Source organism: Dendrobates tinctorius, unplaced genomic scaffold (assembly GCF_039654945.1).
Source record: "Dendrobates tinctorius isolate UK_male_01 unplaced genomic scaffold, ASM3965494v1 ptg000086l, whole genome shotgun sequence".
Taxonomy (NCBI): Eukaryota; Metazoa; Chordata; class Amphibia; order Anura; family Dendrobatidae; genus Dendrobates; species Dendrobates tinctorius.
This window is the reverse complement of record NW_027361754.1, coordinates 20,753,370-20,776,441: the sequence shown is the minus strand read 5'-3', so window position 1 is coordinate 20,776,441 and position 23,072 is coordinate 20,753,370. Positions and strand designations below refer to the sequence as shown.

Here is a 23,072-nt window from a genome sequence, read left to right as displayed (position 1 = left end):
GCTTAACTACTCCCTTCAGCACAGTGCTGGTGCCCAAATCCTTCTTTGTGAATCCCAACTCCCAGATCACGTCTTTTATATGGTGGAAAACTAGGCCCAAACTTAAATTGGCCACCTTACAAAGACCTAAAAGGGGAGGTGGAGCGGCGCTACCAGATTTTTTCCTGTACTATTTGGCTGGGCAGGCTAAAGCTTTAAGTAAATGGATGCCGGGTATTTGCCTCCCCAATTCTGAATGTCACTTGCTTCACGCTGCACAGACTGATTGCCCATTGGGTTTCCTTGAGTTAGAGAGGACTAATACCCCTCGTCTGCTACCCTTGCTCCGATTGGCACGATTAACATGGAGGCAAATTAAGAAAGTGACTGGGTTTAAAGATTTTATTGCTGAAATACCCCTGTGGAATAATGATTATTTTCCGGAATTGCTAAACCACCCGTCAACCGATTTTTGGATTCAGCATGATGTCTCTTCGATGGGAGACTTATATGATCAGGGGATCTTAAAGTCTTTTCAACGATTACAGGTTATGCATGATGTCCCAAAATCCCTATTTTTCTGCTATTTACAACTGAGATCAGCTCTTCAGTCGCATGTGAGATGTAAGGGTGTAGGCCGTACTATTTCATCTCTACCTCTGATAGGAATCCTTAAATCGCAGGGCTCTCAGGGTCTCATGTCCTCTTTATACACGTACATGCTGTCAGTGGGAGCAGAATCTGCCATAAGTTCTATTAAGAGGAAGTGGGAGCGACTCATCCCTAATACGCAAGAAAAGGAGTGGGAAGGGATTCTGGAATCTCCGATTGGAGTATCACCATCTATTAACAACAGAATGATACAATTATATATAATTAATCAATCGTACTTGACTCCGACACGACTTTTTAGGATGGGTCGGTTCCAGTCATCAGAATGTTTACGGTGCCACTCTCCAGACGCAGATTTTATTCATATGGTATGGCAGTGTCCCACTGTCCTGCATTACTGGAAAGGGGTGACATCATTACTGTCATCCCTAGTACAAGCCCCGGTCCCTCTAGAGCCACTGGTCTGCTTGTTTGGGGTATGGGATGAGGAGATCTGGGATCGATATAATGGGGTCTTCCTGTGTGAGACATTATTTATGGCACGGAAGATACTGGCACTACGGTGGATGGGAACTTCATGCCCCTCCCTTAGAATTTGGATTGACTTGATGATTTCGATTGTTCCATACGAGCGCATGTTATACCAAAATAGAGGATGCCCGGGTAAATTTAAAAAGATTTGGGGGAGGTGGAATTCCTCTCATCTTACCCTGCAAGGTTGAGACATCACATACGAGATAATATGCTGTAGGATACTAGGCTGCAAAATAGTAGATATTAGTTGATGTAGTGGTAGTTGTAGTTTAATTTAGGAATTTCTGATTAGATTTCATTATCCGAATAATATGTTAAAGGCTTGTGAGATTTGATCGATATACATGTTTTATAATGTATAGCCAACTGTCCTTTGTGCATGCTTGGAAGGTTATGTACATGCTACCTTGTATTTTTTTAGAAAAAAAAGTGTGCAATGTTTCGGCTCTATATTTTATAATGGATGAAAACCTGCATGCTCTGTAAAAAATGCTTATTATCATAGGCCAATTGTATGTCCTGAAGTTCAATAAACGAATAAAAAAAAAAAAGAATATGATTGCCAATCGGATCAAACAAGCTATCTGTCTCGAATATTCATCATAGAATTTATCTCCTCCTGCATCATTGAGGGCTCATTCTACATGTTCAATATCAGCATCATGGGCAGAGAGAGGGGACACATCTACTGATCAGATATGCAGAGCCGCTACCTGGTCTTCTGTCCATATGTTTACTAGATACTACAGACTAGATTTTTATTAGGGATTGAACATTCAGCATACGAGTGCTGCAGGCTGTGGTCCCTCCCTAAGAAATTAGTTGTTGGTATAAATGCCCCGTCTCACATAACGAGATCGTTAGCAAGATCGCTGAAACGTCGCAGGTTTTGTGACACAGCAGCGACCTCGCCAGCGATTTCGCTACGTGTGACACATAGCGGCGACCGCCCCCCCGCTGGATATTGCTGATCGTTCTCAAATGACCCAGGTCATTTTTGATTGTTTGCATCCCGCTGGCCAGCATGCATCACTGTGTTTGACGCCGACGAGCGACCTCATTGGCAACACAGAACTCAGGGACGCAGGCGTGAGTCATCACAATAGCTGCTGTGTGACAAGGTCCCAATGACCGCCAAGGTCATTATACAGATCGCCGTGTCGTTGAATAGATCTGGCTATTTGACAGCTTACTAGCGACCATGTAGCGTCGCACCAGCGATCCTTACCAGGTCGTATCGTTGTCGGGGTCGCTGAAGCGTCGCTATGTGAAACGGGACCCTTACTCCGATGCTGCTGTAGTGGAAGGTGACTAGAGAAAATAGAATGTCTTACCGATAATTCGGTTTCTGGGAAATTTCCATGACCGCACTAATTTCCCTCCCTATCTGATGATCTTATTGGATGATTCCTGCACTTTGGTGGTAACTATTCATACTAGTGTGTCCGGAAAACCACTGGTGGTTGTAGGAAGGGAAGTGGTATTTAACCTTTGTGTTTCCTGTCCCCCATTGGGGTGGGGAGATATCCTCTGATGCTGCTGTCGTGGAAGGTTCCCAGAAACCGAATTACCAGTAAGCCAAATTCTATTTTCCTGCTTCGTTGTCGTTTGGCTCCTTTAAAGACAACCTGTCACTTGCCGTAATTTTTTTTTGCTTTTTTACCCTAGTGTAAATTGTGCTGTTCTCCTGAATTCAACACTTTTTTTTGTTCCTGTTCCTCTCTTCCTGAGATATGGCTTCTTTATTCTCTGTATAGAAATCTAGTCTTTTTTGCCTTGCTGACATATTTCTCAACTGCTCTTCATGGGAGTGGTTTTCAACTCCTCGCCGTGGGAGTGGTTTTCAACTGCTCGCCGTGAGAGTGGTTTTCAACTGCTCGCCGTGAGAGTGGTTTTCAACTGCTCGCCGTGAGAGTGGTTTTCAACTGCTCGCCGTGAGAGTGGTTTTCAACTGCTCGCCGTGAGAGTGGTTTTCAACTGCTCGCCGTGAGAGTGGTTTTCAACTGCTCGCCGTGAGAGTGGTTTTCAACTGCTCGCCGTGAGAGTGGTTTTCAACTGCTCGCCGTGAGAGTGGTTTTCAACTGCTCGCCGTGAGAGTGGTTTTCAACTGCTCGCCGTGAGAGTGGTTTTCAACTGCTCGCCGTGAGAGTGGTTTTCAACTGCTCGCCGTGAGAGTGGTTTTCAACTGCTCGCCGTGAGAGTGGTTTTCAACTGCTCGCCGTGAGAGTGGTTTTCAACTGCTCGCCGTGAGAGTGGTTTTCAACTGCTCGCCGTGAGAGTGGTTTTCAACTGCTCGCCGTGAGAGTGGTTTTCAACTGCTCGCCGTGAGAGTGGTTTTCAACTGCTCGCCGTGAGAGCGGTTTTCAACTGTTCGTCTTCATGAGTAACAATGCCCAGTTAGATAAAACTATATTAATATGCTGGGAAGAGAGGGCCGTATCTCAGGAACGTAAAGGGTACAGTAAGAAAAGAAACCCCCTACCCCCCCCCCCGGATTCAGAAGAGCAGCGGCATTTACACCAATTTAAAAAAAAAAAAACTTATTTATAACAAGTTGCGATTCATTTTCTAGACACCTTTCTAAACTTTCTATTTAAAAAGTATCTAAGACGTATAATAAATCTGGTGCTTGTAGCTTAGTAGATCGCACCCATAGTCTCCAAGAAGGTGCCTATGTCTCTGCCCCTTGGCACTCGATGTACTTAGTGCACTGAAGTCCTGGCAGTCAGCGCTCGTACTTCTCACAGATGACAGACTTGTCTTTATCAGGAATCTTTATACTCTTGGCTAAATCAACAAATGATTGCTTTCTGGGAAGAGCTGACACTCTCCCTGTCACTGACCGAGAGTGATTCGTGTTTGCGTTTTGACTATTTTCTGTTTCCTATCTGCAGACCGAAAAGGCGAGAGAGAGTGATCACAGCCGTCACACTTCATTTAGAGGATAATTTGTTGCTTCGTCTTCAGGTTTATAGACATCGTACTCAACGTTTATAGGAGACGGTCTGATTAATTCCAGGAACTGATGATACTTTGTCACGTTCCCCCCGAGACCTGATTACTCTGCTCCCAAGGATTTAGGATGACATCCGAACAACATCCTTGTCTAAGTTGATATTACTTATTACTGTTTTTCTAAATCGTCATCAAAGGAATAAATATCCACCTTCAAAGTCATCAAAAGCTAATAACATTGCTAAAATGTGCACTTTGGGTGCACTGTGCATTTTTTTGCAGGCCCGAGCAATCAATCCAATTAAAATCTAATTTCCAGGCCACATTCTCATGTTCATTCAGTATTTGGTCACTTTTTTCTGTGGTGTAATGTATGTTGCCTTTTGTTTCCTTACAGGTGGACATTGCCAAGTGTCACTATTTGGTTGATTTAGATACAGCAACTAAGACGACACGGGAGCCAAGATACTCTGTAAAGGAGGAATGGACGGTTATAGCTTACAAGCCGTTCCTGGATGCTTCGAGGTAAGAAAGACTGGGTTCAGCCACCATGCCAGAGGCAGCAAAAACTGCAATAGTCGTGGCCCTTTACTTTAGCTGTTACGGTCAAAAATTTGCAAATTTGTTACATATGGAACCTGCTCAAAGTATTGCAACTTTTTGCTTTTTCCCCCAGCGTTGGCACTTTTCGGAAAACTGGGCTTGAGGGTTAGCAATGTGGCGCTTATCTTAGGCTTGTTTCACACTAGCGTATTTTCCACGCAGCGCTCGACGCCGCTAAGCCCCGCCCCCTGCTGGCTCCCTGTCCGCCCCATCTGGACATTACCGCCTACTATCGCACACAGCTGCATGCGATCTGCGCACCCTATCTTTAGCATAGGGTGCACATACCGTGCGCTAGTAGGATTTTAGCGTGCGCAGCACACTTTTGAAGGTGCGCCGAATGCACCATGTTGCATTTTGGCGCGCTCGGCGCACGCTAAAATCCTACTAGCGCACGGTCTGCGCACCCTATGCTAAAGATAGGGTGCGCAGATCGCATACAGCCGTGTGCGATAGTAGGCAGCGATGACGATGGGGCGGGCAGGGAGCCGGCAGGGGGCGGGGCTTAGCGGCGCCGAGCGCTGCGTGGAAAATACGCTAGTGTGAAACTAGCCTAAAAAGTGGGTGTGAGGGTTAGCAAAGGGTCAACGGGCAACACACGTACTACAGTGTGGCGCTTATCTAATCTTTATTAATCTTTATTTTTATCTAGCGCTAACATATTCCGCAGCGCTTTACAGTTTGCTCACATTATCAGCGCTGTCCCTGATAGGGAATTTAGATTGTGAGCCCCATCAGTATGTCTTTAGAATGTGGGAGGAAACCCACGCAAACACGGGGAGAACATACAAACTCCTTGCAGATGTTGTCCTTGGTGGGACTCCATCGCTGCAAGGCTGCAGTGCTAACCACTGGGCCACCGAGCTATCTAAAAAGTGGGTGTGAATGTTGGCAAAGGGGCAACACATGTACTACAATGTGGATCTCATATAAAAAGTGGGTGTGAGGGTTAGCAAAGGGGCATAGCCTGGCACTGTGCAACACGTACTACAATGTACTACAGAAAACTTGTGATCTGCAGCAGCTTATGGATGGTGTAAACTACATTTTTTGGCACACGGGTAACTCATGGCCCAAAACAACAAGACCGGGGTTTTGTACCCCAGTCCTAATGAACGTAATGCATCTTTCAGCTGCATGAAATGTGCTGCAGTCCGTGACTACTACTTTACTGTCTAATTTTGTGACCTGAACCATATTGAGTGTGTGGGCCGTGCTTCACCTTGCCCCCTTCCCGCAAAGTACTGCTTACTTTGCCAAAAGTTGCCTGGATTGGTGCAAATCATTCATCCACTCATTGCCGACTTTTATTTCCCATTGACTTGCATTGGGGTCGGGTTTCGGACGAAACTCCGACTTTTTTTGCCCTAGTCGGACCAGTTTCATCTGAAACAAATTTTGTTTCATGAAACCCGATCCGACCAAAGTCGCTCAACTCTAATTGAGATATTTCAAATAGGTTTACACCTGAATTCTGGTGCAAACTGGTGAATCCTTCCCTCCCCATGACTGGTTGGTACATAATCGGAACTATTCAGTTTCTGGAAATTGCATGGTGGCAGGGACACGGCAAAGCAAAGACATCACCCAGCTCTAACAGCCAAAATAACTCCAATCTCAGACATTCAGGACAAAAGATGCTCGGAATAATGTGGACCATGACATCTTACTGATTGCATACAAAGGTTGGAGTCTCCTACTGCCAGCCCATGAGCCCCCCTCCGGCCTCTCCCATCTAATGGCGTGAAAAGGCAACCTCAGGCCATTCAATAACTCCTAGTCTGCCATTTAGCATGCCTACGTCAGACCCTGCCAACGATGTGCCACAAAGCCGAGCGCCATCTCCACCAGTCCTATAGAGAATGAATGGCGCGGTGGCGCACATCTCCAATCTGGCATTACAGGGTATCTTCATACTAGCCATAACTTTTATTAATGGTAATAATGATTTATTGCAGTGCTGCCAATGAAGTCTCCAACTAATCCTGCAAGAAAGACAATCCTTCATAGACTACAGAAAAATGAAGTCTTTCTCCTGGTGTCAGTTTTATCATGGCATCACACAAGATATTAATAGCGCCGACGTTGCACGGCTGAACGCTTCTGTCCCCAAACCTGTTCTCTTCATAAAGGGCACCTTACCTTATCTCTTCTCTCACGGGAGATAGCGAAGAAAGTTATCATGCCTACTGTGACTGAGGCGGTATCTATCCCCCCTAAGGACGTCATTAAAAGCAGAGCCGGCACCTCCCCCCCATCATGCACTTTTTGGTTTTTTTTCCTGTCTTCACTTGCGTCATTAGCAGCCCCTCAGGTGCGGAGGATGGGATTCACAGTCCCAAGGTTAGGACATTATCATTACATATGTGCGTCCCAACACTTGGACAGCTCTGCGTCTCCCTCCGGTTGGGGTTTTTTTTTTTTTTTTTTGCTTTCTCGTCCCAAGGGCTCATGGAAAAAAAAAAAAAGCTTGGCTCAGCAAGGCAGGCATTGTTCTTCTGCCATTTGTCAGGTTAAGTCGTACAGCATTGACGTCAAAGACAACGTCTCCTTTTAGGCTAGGATGCAAGGCAGACGGCTGCGAGGATTCCATCAGTCCCCCTGCTTCAATCCATACGCCCGCATGCAGCGCTAACTAGCCAGATTAATTCATTTTCTCTGCCTTGTTGCAGCCCAAGGCTTTCATTACTACAATAGAGATAAAAAAGGTTATGATCAGAATAATTTGAATCATGTTTTTCGACGACCTGTTGTGTGCGGCCATGGCTTTTATAATTTATATCTGGATTTAATGATTTCAAAGCCTTGTGTAGCCCTCTGTAATGAAATCGCATCACGTGCAGCAGGAGCCAATTACAGGGAGCACGGCACATTGTTTGACAGCAGCTTGCAATGCATGCACGCTCAGCCTGTGAGAGCATGCAGGTGTAATGTGGGGGGTAGGATGATGGGCTCTGCAGAAAGACTTTAAGTTAACCATACAGAAGATGTCAGCAGAAGCTCATTAAACCAGCAGATATCTCGTTTGTGTGGTTTCATCAGAGTCATTCTGCAGTGACCCTCGTCGAGCGCTGAGACCTGCTGCAACAGGCCCGGCAGGACAGTTGCTGGAGCAGCCGACTGACACCGAGCAGGCATTGTGCATTTGTCCTGTTAGCATAACACATGTGCGTGATACCTGCTGGGTGTAGGATGGTTGCTTCGGGCAATTGCACGGCCTGGTGTGCGGAGTCAAGAGAGATGCCACAGAAGAGCTGCATCCCCCCAAACTGTACATTTGTGAAAACACCTGTGTATTCCAACCACAATCCGATCCCGCACTGTGTGAAATGTAATATTCCTAAACTTAATTGTCAGCAGCGAGCTGAGCAGTAACAAGAAGTTGGCGAGCTCCCCCAGGTATCAGGTGATTAGCGAGCCTGGCGCTATCAGGGCACACACCACCGCTAATAGGCTTGTGCTGTAGACTGTGCCGGTCCGGTCAAAACACAAACCAACAGATATTAATATGTGAAAATGGGATTAGCACACATTCCGGGGCTCTCATTGATTGTGGCTAATGAGCACGGCTGCAGCTGTGCCAGCTGGTGCTGTAATAAGCTGGGAACGCCAGCTACTTCTTGGATACTTCTGCTGGATTCAAGGTTTTTTTTTTAGCATTAAGAAGAACCTATCGGGACCCTTTTACTACTGAAATCAGTGGTAAGGCTGGTTTAGTACAACAATAAAAATGATACCTGTCATGTAGTAATCTAATGTACCAGACCTGAGGAACTAGAAAGCCACATGAATATTGGCTTTAAACCTGATGAGGCCTGATGACTGTGTCAAGCTGATATTAAGATAATCGTTTTAGGACTCCAGCTAAAGAGTTATGAGTGAGTTAATGAATCCATATGTACTCCGTCTCTGCCCACCCTACCAAACAGCTGCAGCTTGTACTGAGCAGTGTGAGATTGCAGGGAGGAGGGACACTGAGGAGCTGTCACGCAGTTTCAGTAGGCAGAGATTGTTTGAATGTTCACTAAGCCATTTTAATATGGATTTTCAAAGTAAATACACCAGCCTTATCCGGTCCGACAGATTCCAAAGAGAGATATAATGAATACAGTTTGTATTGTGAAATCTCATCACCAATAACTATTTATAGAGCTTTGCAACATGGCTGGGGACAATAAGATTTTGCTGCTCATGCCCCGCTGAAAGCTGAGTCAAATTCCGTCAGCCGGACGCCACTGTGCACTGGTGAGGGGCAAGTACCCCAAAACAGCTGCGCTTAGATGGGTGTGTGACTTGGCTTGCATCGCTGTGTCCTCTACTTGCCACTAGTGAGTGCGTATTCTTTCCTCTTGGAGCTGGTTTGCATGGAGTCCTTAGATGAAACCCACCTAGATTGCAACCCGGGACCCCAGCTCTGCAAGTACAAACTACAGAACCTGCGTGCAGTGACGGCAATATTCTGCATTAAACCTCCAATCGTCCTACAATTACCTTTTGTTGCTCACACTGATAACTTGTGCCATCCCATCACCTCTCCTCCAACAAGTAGACACGTGTGTGCCCGCGGACAGCAAGTTCAATCAACCATTGAGAGCCGCTATCAGGAAAAATCGAGCCGTTAAAGTGTGTGAAGTGCGTCCCACGGCGGCGCAGCCAAGTCATTAAGTGCACTTAAGCTCCGCTTTGATGATGACTTTTATCGTGTCGGCTCGATGCTGAGGGATTACTGTCAATAAACTCAAAAGTTTAACACGTGGCTATTGAACCAGCGCCGTTCTCCGGAGACCCATCCAACGTAAATTCATCCAGTACAACTTTGTTTCACATTTTCTGTAGCCACAAGTCTACTTGGTGGCTTCTACCCAGAAAAGTTCAATAGTTCCCATATTTGTGTTTTTCTGCATATTTTGGATGCAAATCCCTGAAATGTATAGAAATAATAATCCGTCCTGATATGGACCATTATTTTGTCATGGGTTTATTGCGACAGAGAGGGGCAAGAAGACCACAGTGTCTGACTTCCCCTGATTAGAAGCACTTCACCTTCATACTAAACATTACAGGTTTCTGATAGCAGTGCAGGGGTTAATCTGTTCAGTTTAGAGTCTCTGTAGCTTTCCTGCTTTGTTGCTAGTTAGTCTTATACCGCCTGGTGTGGAGTGGAGGAGTCAATTGTCGGTAGAGGTGTTTGGAGTGTTCATATGTGACTGTTGCTTGGGGTTTCCACTGTGTGCGATTCCTTATCGTCTCCTATTTGATTTTCCTTTTCCCGGTGTTCCCCTCTGTTGTTTGTGAGTGCATATTGGTATTTAATTTATCCCTGTACATCTTCCATTGTTAGTCTGGTTTGTGTATATACATACACTGTTACTCCCCACTTCCTTGGCTGGGAGAGGGGGACAGATAAGGGCTGATTCAGGAGCTTAGCAAGGCACATGGCCCTGGCATCTTCACCATCAGAAGTAATCCGGGGAGCAGTTTACCAGGGACAGGGAAGGAGCCCCTGGCCCCAGGTTATCAGACAGCAGAGTTGTGACACATTCGTACCAAAATCCTGGAGTATTAAAGGGAATAGTCATCAGAAAATGACCTGTTCTTTACATTAGGTTTGAGTGTTACATGTATTTTTTTTTTTTTTTTTTAAATGTTGCCATTGGTTGTTTTTTCTTTTTCAGATCACAAGCCTTATTAAAAAAAAAAAAAAAAACACAATTGGCAATCTTGCAATTTTTAAAAAAGGTCACTGTGGCTCTTTTAGGCTGAGTCCACGCGTGGCGTTTTTTTCGCATTTCCGCGGCGGTTTTAACCGCGCGATTTTCCCGCGAAAACGCGAAAAATAAGCATCCCATGCATTCCTATGGGATTCCGCAATCCTGTGCTAATGCTGCGGTTTTTACCGCGGCGGAATCGCTTCGCGGTAAAAAACGCAGCATGCTCATTAATTTTGCGGAATCGTGGCGATCCCGCACCCATAGGATTGCATTGTTCCGCTTACTTCCCGCATGTGGCTGTGCACACCATGCGAAAAGTAAACAGAACAGTTGCGGATGGTACCCACGGTCCGGAGGAGAGGAGACTGTCCTCCCGGCTTTGGGTACCATATCCCTGTAAAAAATAGAATTTAAAATAAAAAATATTATTTTCACCTTCCGACGTCCCGCGCAGCCTTCCCGCCTCTCTCCACGCTCCCGTTCCCAGTAAGCTTTTGCGAAAATGCCCACGATGACGTCCGTTCTCGCGGGATCGCCAAGTCTCGCGGTCATTCGCGCCACGTCATCGCGAATGACCGCGAGACGTCGCGATCCCGCGAGAACATACGTCATCGCGGGCATTTTCTCAAAGGATTACTGGGACCGGGAGCGTGGAGAGAGGCGGGAAGGCTGCGCGGGACGTCGGAAGGTAAGAATAACACCATTTTTTTTTTTTTTTTTTTTTTTTTTTTTTACATTTTATCTTTTACTACTGATGCTGCACAGGCGGCCTCAGTAGTGTAAAGTTGGTCACACTTGTCAAACACTGTTTGACGAGTTTGACCAACCTGTCAATCAGTTCTCCAAGCGATGCTACAGATCGCTTGGAAAACGCTAGCATTTTGCAAGCTAATTACGCTTGCAAAATGCTAGTTTTTCCGCGGGAATTTAAAACGCAATTTTCCCGCGGAATGGAATTCCAGAACTCTCGCGGTAATTTCCGCGAGAGTTCCGCTACGTGTGAACTTAGCCTTATATTTCCCATTTCCAGTACACTCTGGAAGAGTTTTCAGCAGTTTTCTTATCAGAGGCAGGATTATATGGATAAGGTAACACCTCTATACACAGCTAGTAGCATAATCACAATAGATGTCACAGCTCACCTCCTCCCCCTCCTGTATAATTACTGGTCACACCTCTATATACAGTAGATAACACAGGATCCACCATTCACAATAGGTGATGTCACAGCTCACCTCCTCCTGTACAGTGACTGATAACCTCTATATACAGTAGATAACACAGGATCCACCATTCACAATAGGTGATGTCACAGCTCACCTCCTCCCCTCTTGTACAATGACTGATAACACCTCTATATACAGGTGTTATATTCACTGTAATTGATATTACAGCTCACCTCCTCCCTTCACAATGACCTTTGCACATGCGCATTAGATACGTCAATAACAAAATATAGGGGGTGTCTTCATTGCTTTTAATGACTCATTTTTATAAAATATTGTGATATGGAAAAAAAACCATGGCATTAGACACGTGAATGTTATTTTCAGATGACACATTCCCTTTATAAAATTTGTATCTTCTTGTTAAATGTGTGAAATTGCAAAGTGCTTGTAGAAACAGGCAACGTATGATTTAGATTTCTGTATTGTCCAGCTCATTACCTTGGTTACTGCTTACCGTTGCAGTCTCAGCAGTGGCTGGTCTCCTAGTCAAGGAGCACCATGATTGCAAGCTCTTTATTTTAGAACTTGTGAGCGCTGGTCTGTAGCCGGACGAGTTGCTAGATTTGGCCATCTTCAGTGCTCCTGTGTTCCTCTGAACCTGCAAAGACAAACCTGCCTCTGCTCGCGGCACACGGACCAGGCAGGACAAGCAGCACCCGTGTAAACCTAGAAAACGAGACCTTTCAAGAACTGCATAAATTAATACTATAGATACAAACACCCTTAAATGCTACTGCAAGCAAAAAGGATCAGCGAGTTTTAGGAATAAAATCAATTACATTTTATTAAATCATTATTAAAACATCATAATGGAACAGAGCAAAACACTATGCAGGCAAAAATACAGGGATGAAAAAAGATCAATCAATATAAAAAAGGCCTAATATCTATATCACCTATTTATGGGCAGAGAAAGTGACATGTGCTACACTTATAAATAATGCTAATAGGCCACACTAGTAAGTATTAAATATTATGAGCCCAAATTAGGGGTTTCAATTCACCCAAACTAGCCGATCAAACTTTGAACAATAATAAAGTGCTTATTAATACATAATCAGTGCATAGATGCCCGAAATAGATAATGGCCAATAACTTACATTAAATTGTATGTAGAAATCCCCCTGGCCTGCCGCCTCAATGCGCGGTGATATAGATATTAGGCCTTTTTATATTGATTATTGATCTATTTTCATCCCTGTGTTTTTGCCTGCATAGTGTTTTGCTCTGTTCTATTATTATGTTTTAATAATGATTTAATAAAGTGTAATTGATTTTATTCCTAAAACTCATTGATCCTTTTTGCTTGCAGTAGCATTTAAGGGTGTTTGTATCTAAATCCATCCTGCTACAAATGAACTGCTAGATCACTGTTGGATTAGACTGGAGACAGGAGCAACATGATTGTAGGGACAGAAAAACACAGACTGATGCTTATGTACATGTGCTACCTGGAGACTGAAGACCAGGAGTCCTTCATGTCTGTGTGTTGAGAGCTTAGTCCCATTCTCATTTCTGAAGCTGATCTGCCACATACACGGCCCCCTAAAAAAAAAAAAAACAGACCCGTCTTTCTCATTTCAGTACTGCTCTCTAAAAGGGATCTGTCGCTCCTCTGACAAGTCTGCGTTTGCAACCACTTGCAATTCCCATAATATGAAATATTCTTAGAACTCTTCCCTGTATCGTTCCTATGTTGTACTGTCTGGTAATGTATTGGACATGAAGGCCGCCGTACACATTAATGGTGGCCGAATCCTCCCATTTCTTTCCTGTCCTGGCCAACTATCTTCCCGACAGATGGAGTTGTGAAAAATAAGTTTTTGGGAAGTTAGAAGTGTCTAAACGCAGTTCTCTCTGCGCTCCCCATTGAGAACAGGCATGAACGTGTATGGGGGAGTCTGGAGAAAGAACACTCAGCCTACTGCTATATGAGGGACTCGGGTCATTTTGGTGTTTTGGGTTCATTCCCTTTTGACAAAAGTAACGGTAACATCCAGTTGTGATTTTTAAAATCCTAATTTAACAGGAGGCGCAATGGAGGGGAACGGTACAATGAAAATGTGAAAAAAAAAAAAACCCTGCATCCATAATATGGCATCCAAACCGCATGCCTACGATACAGCATGGTGACATCTTTGGAAGACCTAATAATGCAGTTCGGCTCTGATGCCGTCAGTAAGGTTTTCTCTGAGCGGCGAGCGGAGCGCACAGGCATTGGAGGTTTTGTGCATTGACATCAGTCAGCGGTTTACTAATATATATGGTGTGTGTTACTCATCGCCCCTTCAGCATTCAACTATAAGACACACGTCTGCAGACGGCCCATGCTTCATTAGTCACTTGTCACAGTCGGGCTCCCTCCCAGGCTTTGTGCTGCAGCACCGCACGATGCCGCTTCGCTCTCCAGCCTCTGCAGGCAGCTGCGCTCCCTAATCCCTTCTGACGCACTTGCTTACGTACACGTTCCATGGAGGAGACAAACTCTTACTCTAGGCTGCTCTCAGCAGAAAAAAAAGCCATCCTGACATCTGACAGATTTAACCTCTAGTTTTGTTCTGCTGCTATCTTCTGTTGCTGGAATTTTGCATGAATTTCCAGAAGTGGCCTCCTCTTCTTCCAATCATTACTTTCCGCCACTTTAGGAACTGATGCATTGCAAAGGTTTTGCAGCAACAAAATTCTCACCAAATTGTATATTCATTTTTTTTTGGCTAAGAAATGCTGCCTATTTCATCCATCTCTCTGGTGTTGTCAAAAGGCAACAAAAAGCCATCAGTTGCTGCAGATTTAAAATCCGGGTCTGTTTTTGCTTTTGGTTGAAATTCTGGAAAAATCCCATCCACCGTGCTGCGACTGTGATACTGTTTAGTCTCCGCATTCCACTCCGAGGCAGTAAATCCTCAGCGTATCAGTCTTGTGGCTACATACCCTTAAAATTAGCTGCGGAGGATTCATTAAAAGGTCAAAACCAAGTCTGTAAATTGATTAAAGTGGAGATCGAACTCACGAACCGCAGCTCCATGAGTTGTGTATGAGACTTTACTAGGGACCCCTGTAATTCCAATTGACCCATGGAGATCGAGCTCACAAAGTACAGCTCCAGAGATTGTATGAGACAGCAGAAGGGGACATATGGTACCTCCGATGGCGCCGTGGAGATCAAGCTCACAAACCACAGTTCCAGCATTTGGATATGAGATTGCAGAAGGGAATCCTGGTATCTCCAATTGACCTATGGAGCCCGAGCTCATGGACCGCACCTCCAGAAATTGACTGCAGAAAGGACCTAAGGTACTTCACTTTCTCTGCCAGCCCCATGGAGAATGAATGGAGCTGTGATGTGTATGCTTGACTTACACTGTATCTGTTTTTAGGATCATTGGGGGTCCCAGTGGTCAGAACCCCCAACGATCAGTACATTTTTATCCCATAAACAGCCTTTGTCTGTAGCACGACGACAGAATGCAGACTGCCATAAACAATATCTGTATTGTGTCATAAGCCATTTTGTAAATACCTCTCTTATGCACATTAGGGAGCTGCTATTTAAACAATCTTCTTATATAAAGTGTCTTCAAAATATAGCTTTAAGGTCTCGTTTTATTGCACTTTTTGTGTTTATTACATATTCACTTCTGGTTTTTGCTTTTCTCGTGCAATTAGAGCAGGGGTAAGAGACTTTAAATGTCATCTGTTGGCCCAAAGCTGTGCAGCGTAGAAAAGGTTAATGACGGAAGCGATTCCGAAGGCACAGCGGCCCAACTTGATCCTCTGGGGGGGTTTCATAGAGCTCCATTGACGTCAGGTCCTGTACCATCGGAGATGAGCTCCTGATACTCTGAGATGGTAATTGAATTTGAGAGCAGCCACCTAATTACAGCGAGCAGACACTTCATTGTCAGGAACCATTTCATTACAGATAAGGCGAGAGCTCGGATTTCAGCAGATCATGGAGGGGACGGTTCTGCTCCCGGCTATGACACACTCTTCTCTTGCGTAATTGGTCTCCTGAGACACAACTACTCCAACCATCCCGGCTCCTTGGCAGAGCTGTAGACATTACCGGAGATATATCGGTCTTTTTTCGCCTTATCGCTGGAATGGTAGGAGGTGTTTCATGGAGGATTACCGGGATAAGATTTATAACTTTTTACTGCTACTGATAGGTGCAAAAGAGACACTGTAAAATTGGCTTGTGACAATGATCTACCCTTCAATGTCCAATGTCTCCGGGATGGACAAATATTGTGACGTCTCATCTGCAAAACTTAGTTTTACATTATGCAACTCTCTGATATACTTCAGGTCTTAAAGATCATGGCGATCTTGAGCTACGAACTCTGGGCAAGGCTAGTCCTTTTCCGGTTTGTGTTCAACACATTGTTGGAGACCAAAGCCAACCCTTTTGAGGAGGCCATAACAGATGATGACTTCCAATGTCCAGGCCTGGCAGGTCCTCTTCCGGTTATTGGCCAACCCCTTTGAGGATGCCTAACAGATTGCCACAAATGTTCAGGCATGGCACGTCCTCTTCCGGTTTGTGTTTAACACTGCACAGTGAATCGGTACATAATCAGAGCCGTGTATTAAGGGGACTAGCTGACTGTTAATTGTGAAGGCTAAGTCAGTCCTTTTCTGTCACTGCTGATACATAAAGTAGGGGCTGACACAGTGCAGTGGACATGCCAAGAGCTGTGTGAGGAGACATGGGGGGCGGGAGGGGTCGGCGGGCGCCCTGATCTACTAGCCGAAACCGCATGGATCAAGGATCGGCCCACCGAATGCCCGCTCTCCCTTTTAACGTGGGCATAACGCTACTCGGACAACACAGGGTAAGGGTAAAACTGTGTGGCAATGCTCTATAGAACCACAAAACAGTCACATAACAAGTAGAACAGTCCCAGCAAAATATACCCCAAGATGATGTACATTAGAGTCTCACCCTTCCGCTGACTCGCAGGGATAATGACAGCTGTTACTTCAGAGCTTCCAGGGTCAACCACTCGACCTCTGTCATGCATACAGAGAGGAAACAAGCGTAGGAAGATGACAGTCCATTCCAGTACAAGGGCCAGTCGACTGATGTCCTATGCAAGCCCTATTTGTGTGCATTTTTTCCACTAGGCAGCCAGACCCTCTTGGGTTACTGGCTGTTTTTCATCAGTGGTTTGCACCTGTGCTGCCCCAGCCTTTATCAATGGAGGTCTGCTGCATCCTGCTAGTACATTAGTCAGGATTTTAGTGAGTCAACCTTTCAAATGTGTTTTTTTTTTAATTTTTGGGAATTTTTTCCTTATGTGCACTGGCCAGTCGACCGAAGGGTCACAACCTGGCTTCTCCGAACATCTCCATGGAGCTAGGCGACTGGCCGGTCCCAATCCTGGCTTTCTCCAAATGTGTCCATGGTTCAGCGATGGTCAGTGGAGCAGATCTGCATTTTTACAGTAGGGGCCGAAGATCCCTAAGCTGGCATCCTGTAGAATAATAAATCTGTGTCCCTCATGATGGAGCCATGATGTCTTGGCTGCAGTTATATGGAGTCCCTGGATGTTTGTATGTGTTGCCTGAATCTCTGTCTCTCTCCAAAGGCATGTAACCTCTTTTTATAATTAAAAAAGTGTCCTTCATCCAGTATTCACAAATAAAAGGGGAAGAATGGAGATCTATTTGTATAGTTTTTCCTCCTCTAAAAAGTTAACAAACTATCTGGCCTAGACCATGTATAATTAGCATATCAGTAAACATCACTAGTCATCAAGGATAAGAGCACAATGTTACATCAAATGTCAACTATATTACAGGATTACGCAAGCAAATGTCTGATTTCTTGACCAACCAGAAAGAAATACTTAAATTCCAAAGTCAACATATAGATAAGTCTATTCTTTTTGGCTTGCTAAAAAATTGTCATCTGGTTAATTAAGATACATTGCGGTGTCTCCACACTGTGTATGAAGGCAGGATGGCTGGTTGTCTCATTTTACTATCTGATCCTACTTTGTTGAAGCCAATATAAAGTGGGGCAGCATGGTGGCCGCACTGGATTCAAATCCCACCAAAGACAACATCTACAAGGAGTTTGTATGTTCTTCTCAGGTTTGCGTGGGTTTCCTCTGAGTCCTCTGGTTTCCTTTCACAATCCAAAGACACACTGATTGGGAATGTAGATTTTGAGCCCCAATGGGGACAATGTTTGCAGCATTTGCAAAGTGTCATGGAATAAGATGTACAAATAATAAAAAAAAGAGTGAAATGAGCAGTTGGCCAGGCCCCTTCACACACAGGATCCATTATACTTTGTCAGCCAGTCCCTTCATCCAAGTATATTACAACTGTGATAAGAAAAAGGGTCTGAATTAGTTATTAAAATGATTGCACAGCCAACGCCCCTTTAGACACCGATCTTTAGGGGGCCATTTCAGAGAATTTCCTCACAATCTGTACTTTGTCATGTGCCATTGACCTGCCAAGTAAAAATTTTGTAAAGTGTGGCCTTGAAACTTTTTTCTTATTATTGCTATAGTAGATCAAATAAATTTCCACTGCCCTGTTCTAGTGCTCAGTCTAGTCCACCGTGGCAGCTGGATTAAGGCGGTATTCGCTTTTGCGGCAGGCCTCCTGGGTGTCTCATGCATTTACGAGGGCTAACAACTGGTTTTCACGTGACCCCATGATGTCAAGGGGCCTGGAGGGTATGACAGGCACCCAGGGCGCTCGATGCAGAAATGAAGACTGATATAGTTCAGTCCTCGATGGCAGCTGAACCAGGGTGGTCTGGATTTCTGCATCCAGCATCCTGCTGTTATTTTTTTTGTTCAACCCCACTCTTTGCTGATATTTCATTTTTCATCACCTTTTGTCTCCTGGAGTATTATTATTCTGTTTGCATTAACCTTCTCCTTGTCCTTTTTCAGGTCTTCCAAGCTGCTTCGAGCCTTTTTCATCCCGTTTGTATCCAGTTGGCACACAACATACTCCAACTATACCATTCTGAAGGCCCGTCGGCCCAAGCAGATTAAGAAGAAGAACTTGGGATAAGGAAAGTCTCAATGGCACTGTGAGATCTCCTAACGTTCTCCTGTTCCAGCCATGGAACCTTTCATGGTGGATCTGTTTGATCAATATGTTCGAGCCGTGCAGCTTCCTGACTGTATAGAACGGTCATACAATATGTTCTGCACAGAGAAGTTATACAAAGATGTGAATTTTGGTGCCTTCACCGAGACTTGTGAAGGTCATCTCCATTCCTGACTCCAATAGGTGTCTACATATGATAAATAACAGATTCTGTATATTGTCCATCAGCCCATGTGTATATAAGCCTGACATCTGTCCGCGGGGGTGGGAGGAAAGCTCTCAGATCTATCCGGACAAGGATTCTTTTTTTTTTTTTTTTTTGGTGGTGTATCTGAAGAGTTCTTGCCATCTTCTCTGGAGCTTGGACATTTCTTCTTGGGCTGGGATTGTTTCTTGTCTGGAATATCCCACCAATTGCCCCTAGATCATCTCATCCTATGGATATCTTCATTTACCATGGTCATTTCCATGGGAGGGCCAGTATGTATTTTTGGTCTGTGCAAGTTCTATGAAGAATGGTTCATCAGTGTTTTATGACCAAAAGTGGATTAGTCCATAAACTGGAACTTTGTGAAAATTGACTTCTGTGGGTTATCTGCGATGCATGGAGCAAAATCAATATTAGTGTGGATCTGTAGCAGAAAATTTGCGTGTGAAAGGGAAATATTGCTTTGCTTTTCTTGGCTAAAAACCTGTAGATTTTCTGCACGTTCCACCCGATGCATCGCCCGTTTCCACTTATGTAGAGTGCATGTCTTTCGCCTAGCTAGCTCCTCAGCAAATTGCGACCCAAATCTCTGCACCGTACCTGGCCCTGACTGCTCCCTCTGCTCACCCCATCCCTTCTCTCTGTTAGGGTATGTTCAGACAGTAATTGTAAAACTGGACCATCAGATCTACAAATTGCAGAGGTGACTGGCTCCGTGTGCTCATCTGCATAGCAGGCTGGAGCAGCCTACTATTTACATGCCGTTGTAAGATAAGTTTTTGCCAAATAGGCTAATATTCAGTCCTTCTACTGTTGTTTTATACACAGACTGAAAATGCTAGTCTGATTGCACCCTTAGAGATGGCAGCAGGAAGGTGGAGAAGGTTGAATATGGCAGAGCAGGAAGGGGGAAAGCATTCAAGTTATCAGGGTGGCAGATCACTCTGGCTGTAGCTAGGGAGGATAGTGTGCGCTGTTCTCGAGATGTAGAAGGGGAAATCATTTGAGGAATGAAGCTGTGCTGAGAGTTAATGCATGAGAGCTAGTGATGATGACTGCAACATACCTAATCACTCAGGCTATAGCTAGGGAGGACAATGCACTATGCTTCTTAACATGTAGAAGGGGAAATCACTTGAGGAATGAAGCTGTGCTGAGAGCTGGAGCATGATAGCTCGTGATAACTGCAATATATATGATCACTCAGGCTGTAGCTAAGGAGGACAGGGACAGTACATGATGTTTCTCAAGATGTAGAAGGGGAAATCACTTGAGGAATGAAGCTGTGCTAAGAGCTAGTGCATGAGAGCTAGTGACAACTGCAACATACATGTGCACTCAGGCTGTAGCTAGGGAGGACAGTATGCTATGCATCTTGAGATGTGATGTTGACTGCCACATGCCTGATCACTCAGGCTGTAGTTAGGGATGATAATGTGTTATGCTTCTTAAGATGTAGAAAAGGAATTCACTTGAGGAATGAAGCTGTGGTGAGAGCTAGTGCATGAGAGCTAGTGATAACTTCAGCATACTTGAACACCTGATCACTGAAGCTTTAGTTAGTGAGGACAGTGCATGATGCTTCTCGATATGAAGGGGAAATCACTTGAGGAATGAAGCTGTGCTTAGAGCTAGTGATGACCACAACATACCTGACCACATGATCACTCAGACTGTGGATAGGGAGGACAATTCTAGATGCTTTTTGAGATGTAGCAGTGGAAAATCGCCTTGAACATTGAAGCTGAGCTAGTGCATCAGAGCTAGTGAACACACAAACCTTATATTCAACATGTATTACAGACGGGCACAAAGTCAAAAACTAGGAGCAGGTTGGCAAATGCCAATGAAGAGATCTAAAATTGAGTAATGGAAGGAAGATTGCAGACTGAAACTTAGTAACTTAGCAACTCCCCCCCCCCCCCCCCATGCGTAATATGTAAAAAAATAACCTTTTCCGCATGAAAGTCGATAATCGATTTGTCAACTTATTATGTTGCATACAAATAATGGACTACGCCACTGCAATCAGTCCCAATTATTTATTTTGTGAGCATCAGAATTTAGGAGCTGGGAAAAAAAACACAAAAATGTAAAGGCAGGGTTAAAACATTGCTCATATTTGTGTGAATTACGGATTTCTTTGTTACATTTTTTGGAATGAACGTGTTTTGCTCTATATTTATCGATGGTCAGCGTCTGCATGGCTCCCGGCTCTACTCCATGAACTGTTCCCGGGATGTGTAAGGCTGTATGCACACATTGCGGATTCTGCTTCGGAATTTTACGCGTGGATTTGTCTAAATCCGCAGGTCAAAAGACCTGCAGTTTATCTGCAGATTTCTTGCGGATTAGCCTGCGGTTTTCCTCTGCGGTTTGACACCTGTCATGGAGCAGGTGCCAAACCGCTGCAGAATCTGCACAAAGAATTGACATGCTGCGGATTTAAATCCGTGTGGAAAATTCCACACCGTGGGCACTGCGTTTTTCGATTTACATAGACTGAAAGGGTACTGTACAACGAGAGCAGAAAATGCTGCGGACTTGCAGGGCCAAATCCGTTGCAGATCCGCAGCAGAATCCGCAACGTGTGCACACACCCTAATGGTGATTGGACTTATAAGATCCCAAAATAATAAAATAAATCGGGATTTGTGAAGATTGAAGACATTGATTGTTATTCATGCACATGTTGGGTGTTCCCCAACAGCATCCCAACTCATACAGATCTGACTTAAACTGATCACCCATTTTAGTATAACCGCAAATTTATTGATGTCAGAAATTAGTATAACATTATTTTATGTGGTTGGGTTTAAAAAATGGTACAAATGAAGTGATTTTTGTGCAATACATCGTAGGCTCATCAACATGGTGGACATAAGAGTCTCACACTCATCAAAATAAACCTGTAGATTTCAGCAGAAGCAGTTGACCATCTAACAGGTATGTATATGAGGACCTTCCGACTCCTCCATAGGTAATGTTGGAGGACAGGAATGATTAGACATGCAGAATTACAAATCGAATCCTTTTGACGAGCCATTCTCAAAAAGGTCTCCCCATTGAAAGGACGTGCGTACTCAGTCGAGCCAAGCATGCATGTGTATGGGGGAGTTGGGAGAGTGAACTTTTGGCTAGTGATGAGCCAACGTGCTGGGACAAGGTGTTATCTGAGCAAGTTCGGGTGCTGACCGAGTGTCTTTGGCGTGCTCAAAAAATGTCTCGCGGCTGTTCGACAGACACAATACATGCTGGGATTGCCTGTTTTTTTGACAGCCACAACACTTGCAGGGAATGTCTAACAAACAGGCAATCCCTGCATGTGTTGTGGCTGTCGAACACTCCCGAGATATGCAGGTGTGTGGACTCTAACATACTTTTCGAGCATGCCAAAGTCACTAGATTAGCACCCGAGCATGGAGGATAACACCTTATCCCAGCATGATCGTCATCACTACTGTTGGCCAAATAATACCTTATTGAGTTATTTAAAGGGTTTGTCCATTTATCTAGAATACTGGTGATAATTTGCTGAATGGCGGGAACTGCAACAGGAAGTTTGTATCCTTGTCACAAAATGGTGCAGCAACCGGTCTTGCAACCTTGTCTCCATTCCTTCTCTTTGGAGTCTCTTGAGAAAACAGTGCATGACCTACCAGCCCTATAGGGAATTAATAGAGCAGCAGTCGGGCATGCGCATTACCAGGGGTAAAAGATCCCCGTTCTGTCGATCAGTGCAGGGCCTGGTGGTTGGACCATCACCGATCGAATGGTTATCAATTATCCTGTACATAGGTGTTGACTTGTTTTCACTGAATAAACCCTTTAAGTACTGATTGGTTTGCACTGTGTAATCAACTGGAATTCTTCCTTGTGTTCTTGAATTGTATTTCTGTTAATACTTTATAAAATACTGTACGGTTGCCATACTCAACCAGTTTCTGGTTTGATGAAAAAAAGGCAAGTTAATAACTTGATCTTATCTCAGAAACTTGTCACCTGTTCATCCATGACAAAAGTTGATGAAAAGGGATGATTTTGGAAGAAATGTAACAACAAACAATCTTTCTAGCTGATCATCTTCATCCGGACATTGGGAATGTTTTCGTCAGATGAAAATTCTTCCATTCTTATGAACGATCTTTGTTCCTTGGTAGA

The 23,072-nt window shown here is 44.5% G+C and overlaps 1 protein-coding gene across 2 annotated transcripts in view; it reads left to right on the top strand.

Moving 5' to 3' along the window:
* The window catches only part of ALG9 (ALG9 alpha-1,2-mannosyltransferase), a 91,987-nt gene extending 69,237 nt beyond the window's left edge, over positions 1-22,750 (top strand). For both annotated transcript variants that reach the window (XM_073585139.1, XM_073585138.1), the window contains exons 14-15: positions 4,478-4,605; positions 18,541-22,750. In XM_073585139.1, the coding sequence (XP_073441240.1) occupies positions 4,478-4,605; positions 18,541-18,664 (252 nt within the window). In that variant the 3' untranslated portion in view covers positions 18,665-22,750. The remainder of the gene's footprint in view (positions 1-4,477; positions 4,606-18,540) is intronic.
* The last annotated feature ends 322 nt before the right edge of the window (positions 22,751-23,072 follow it).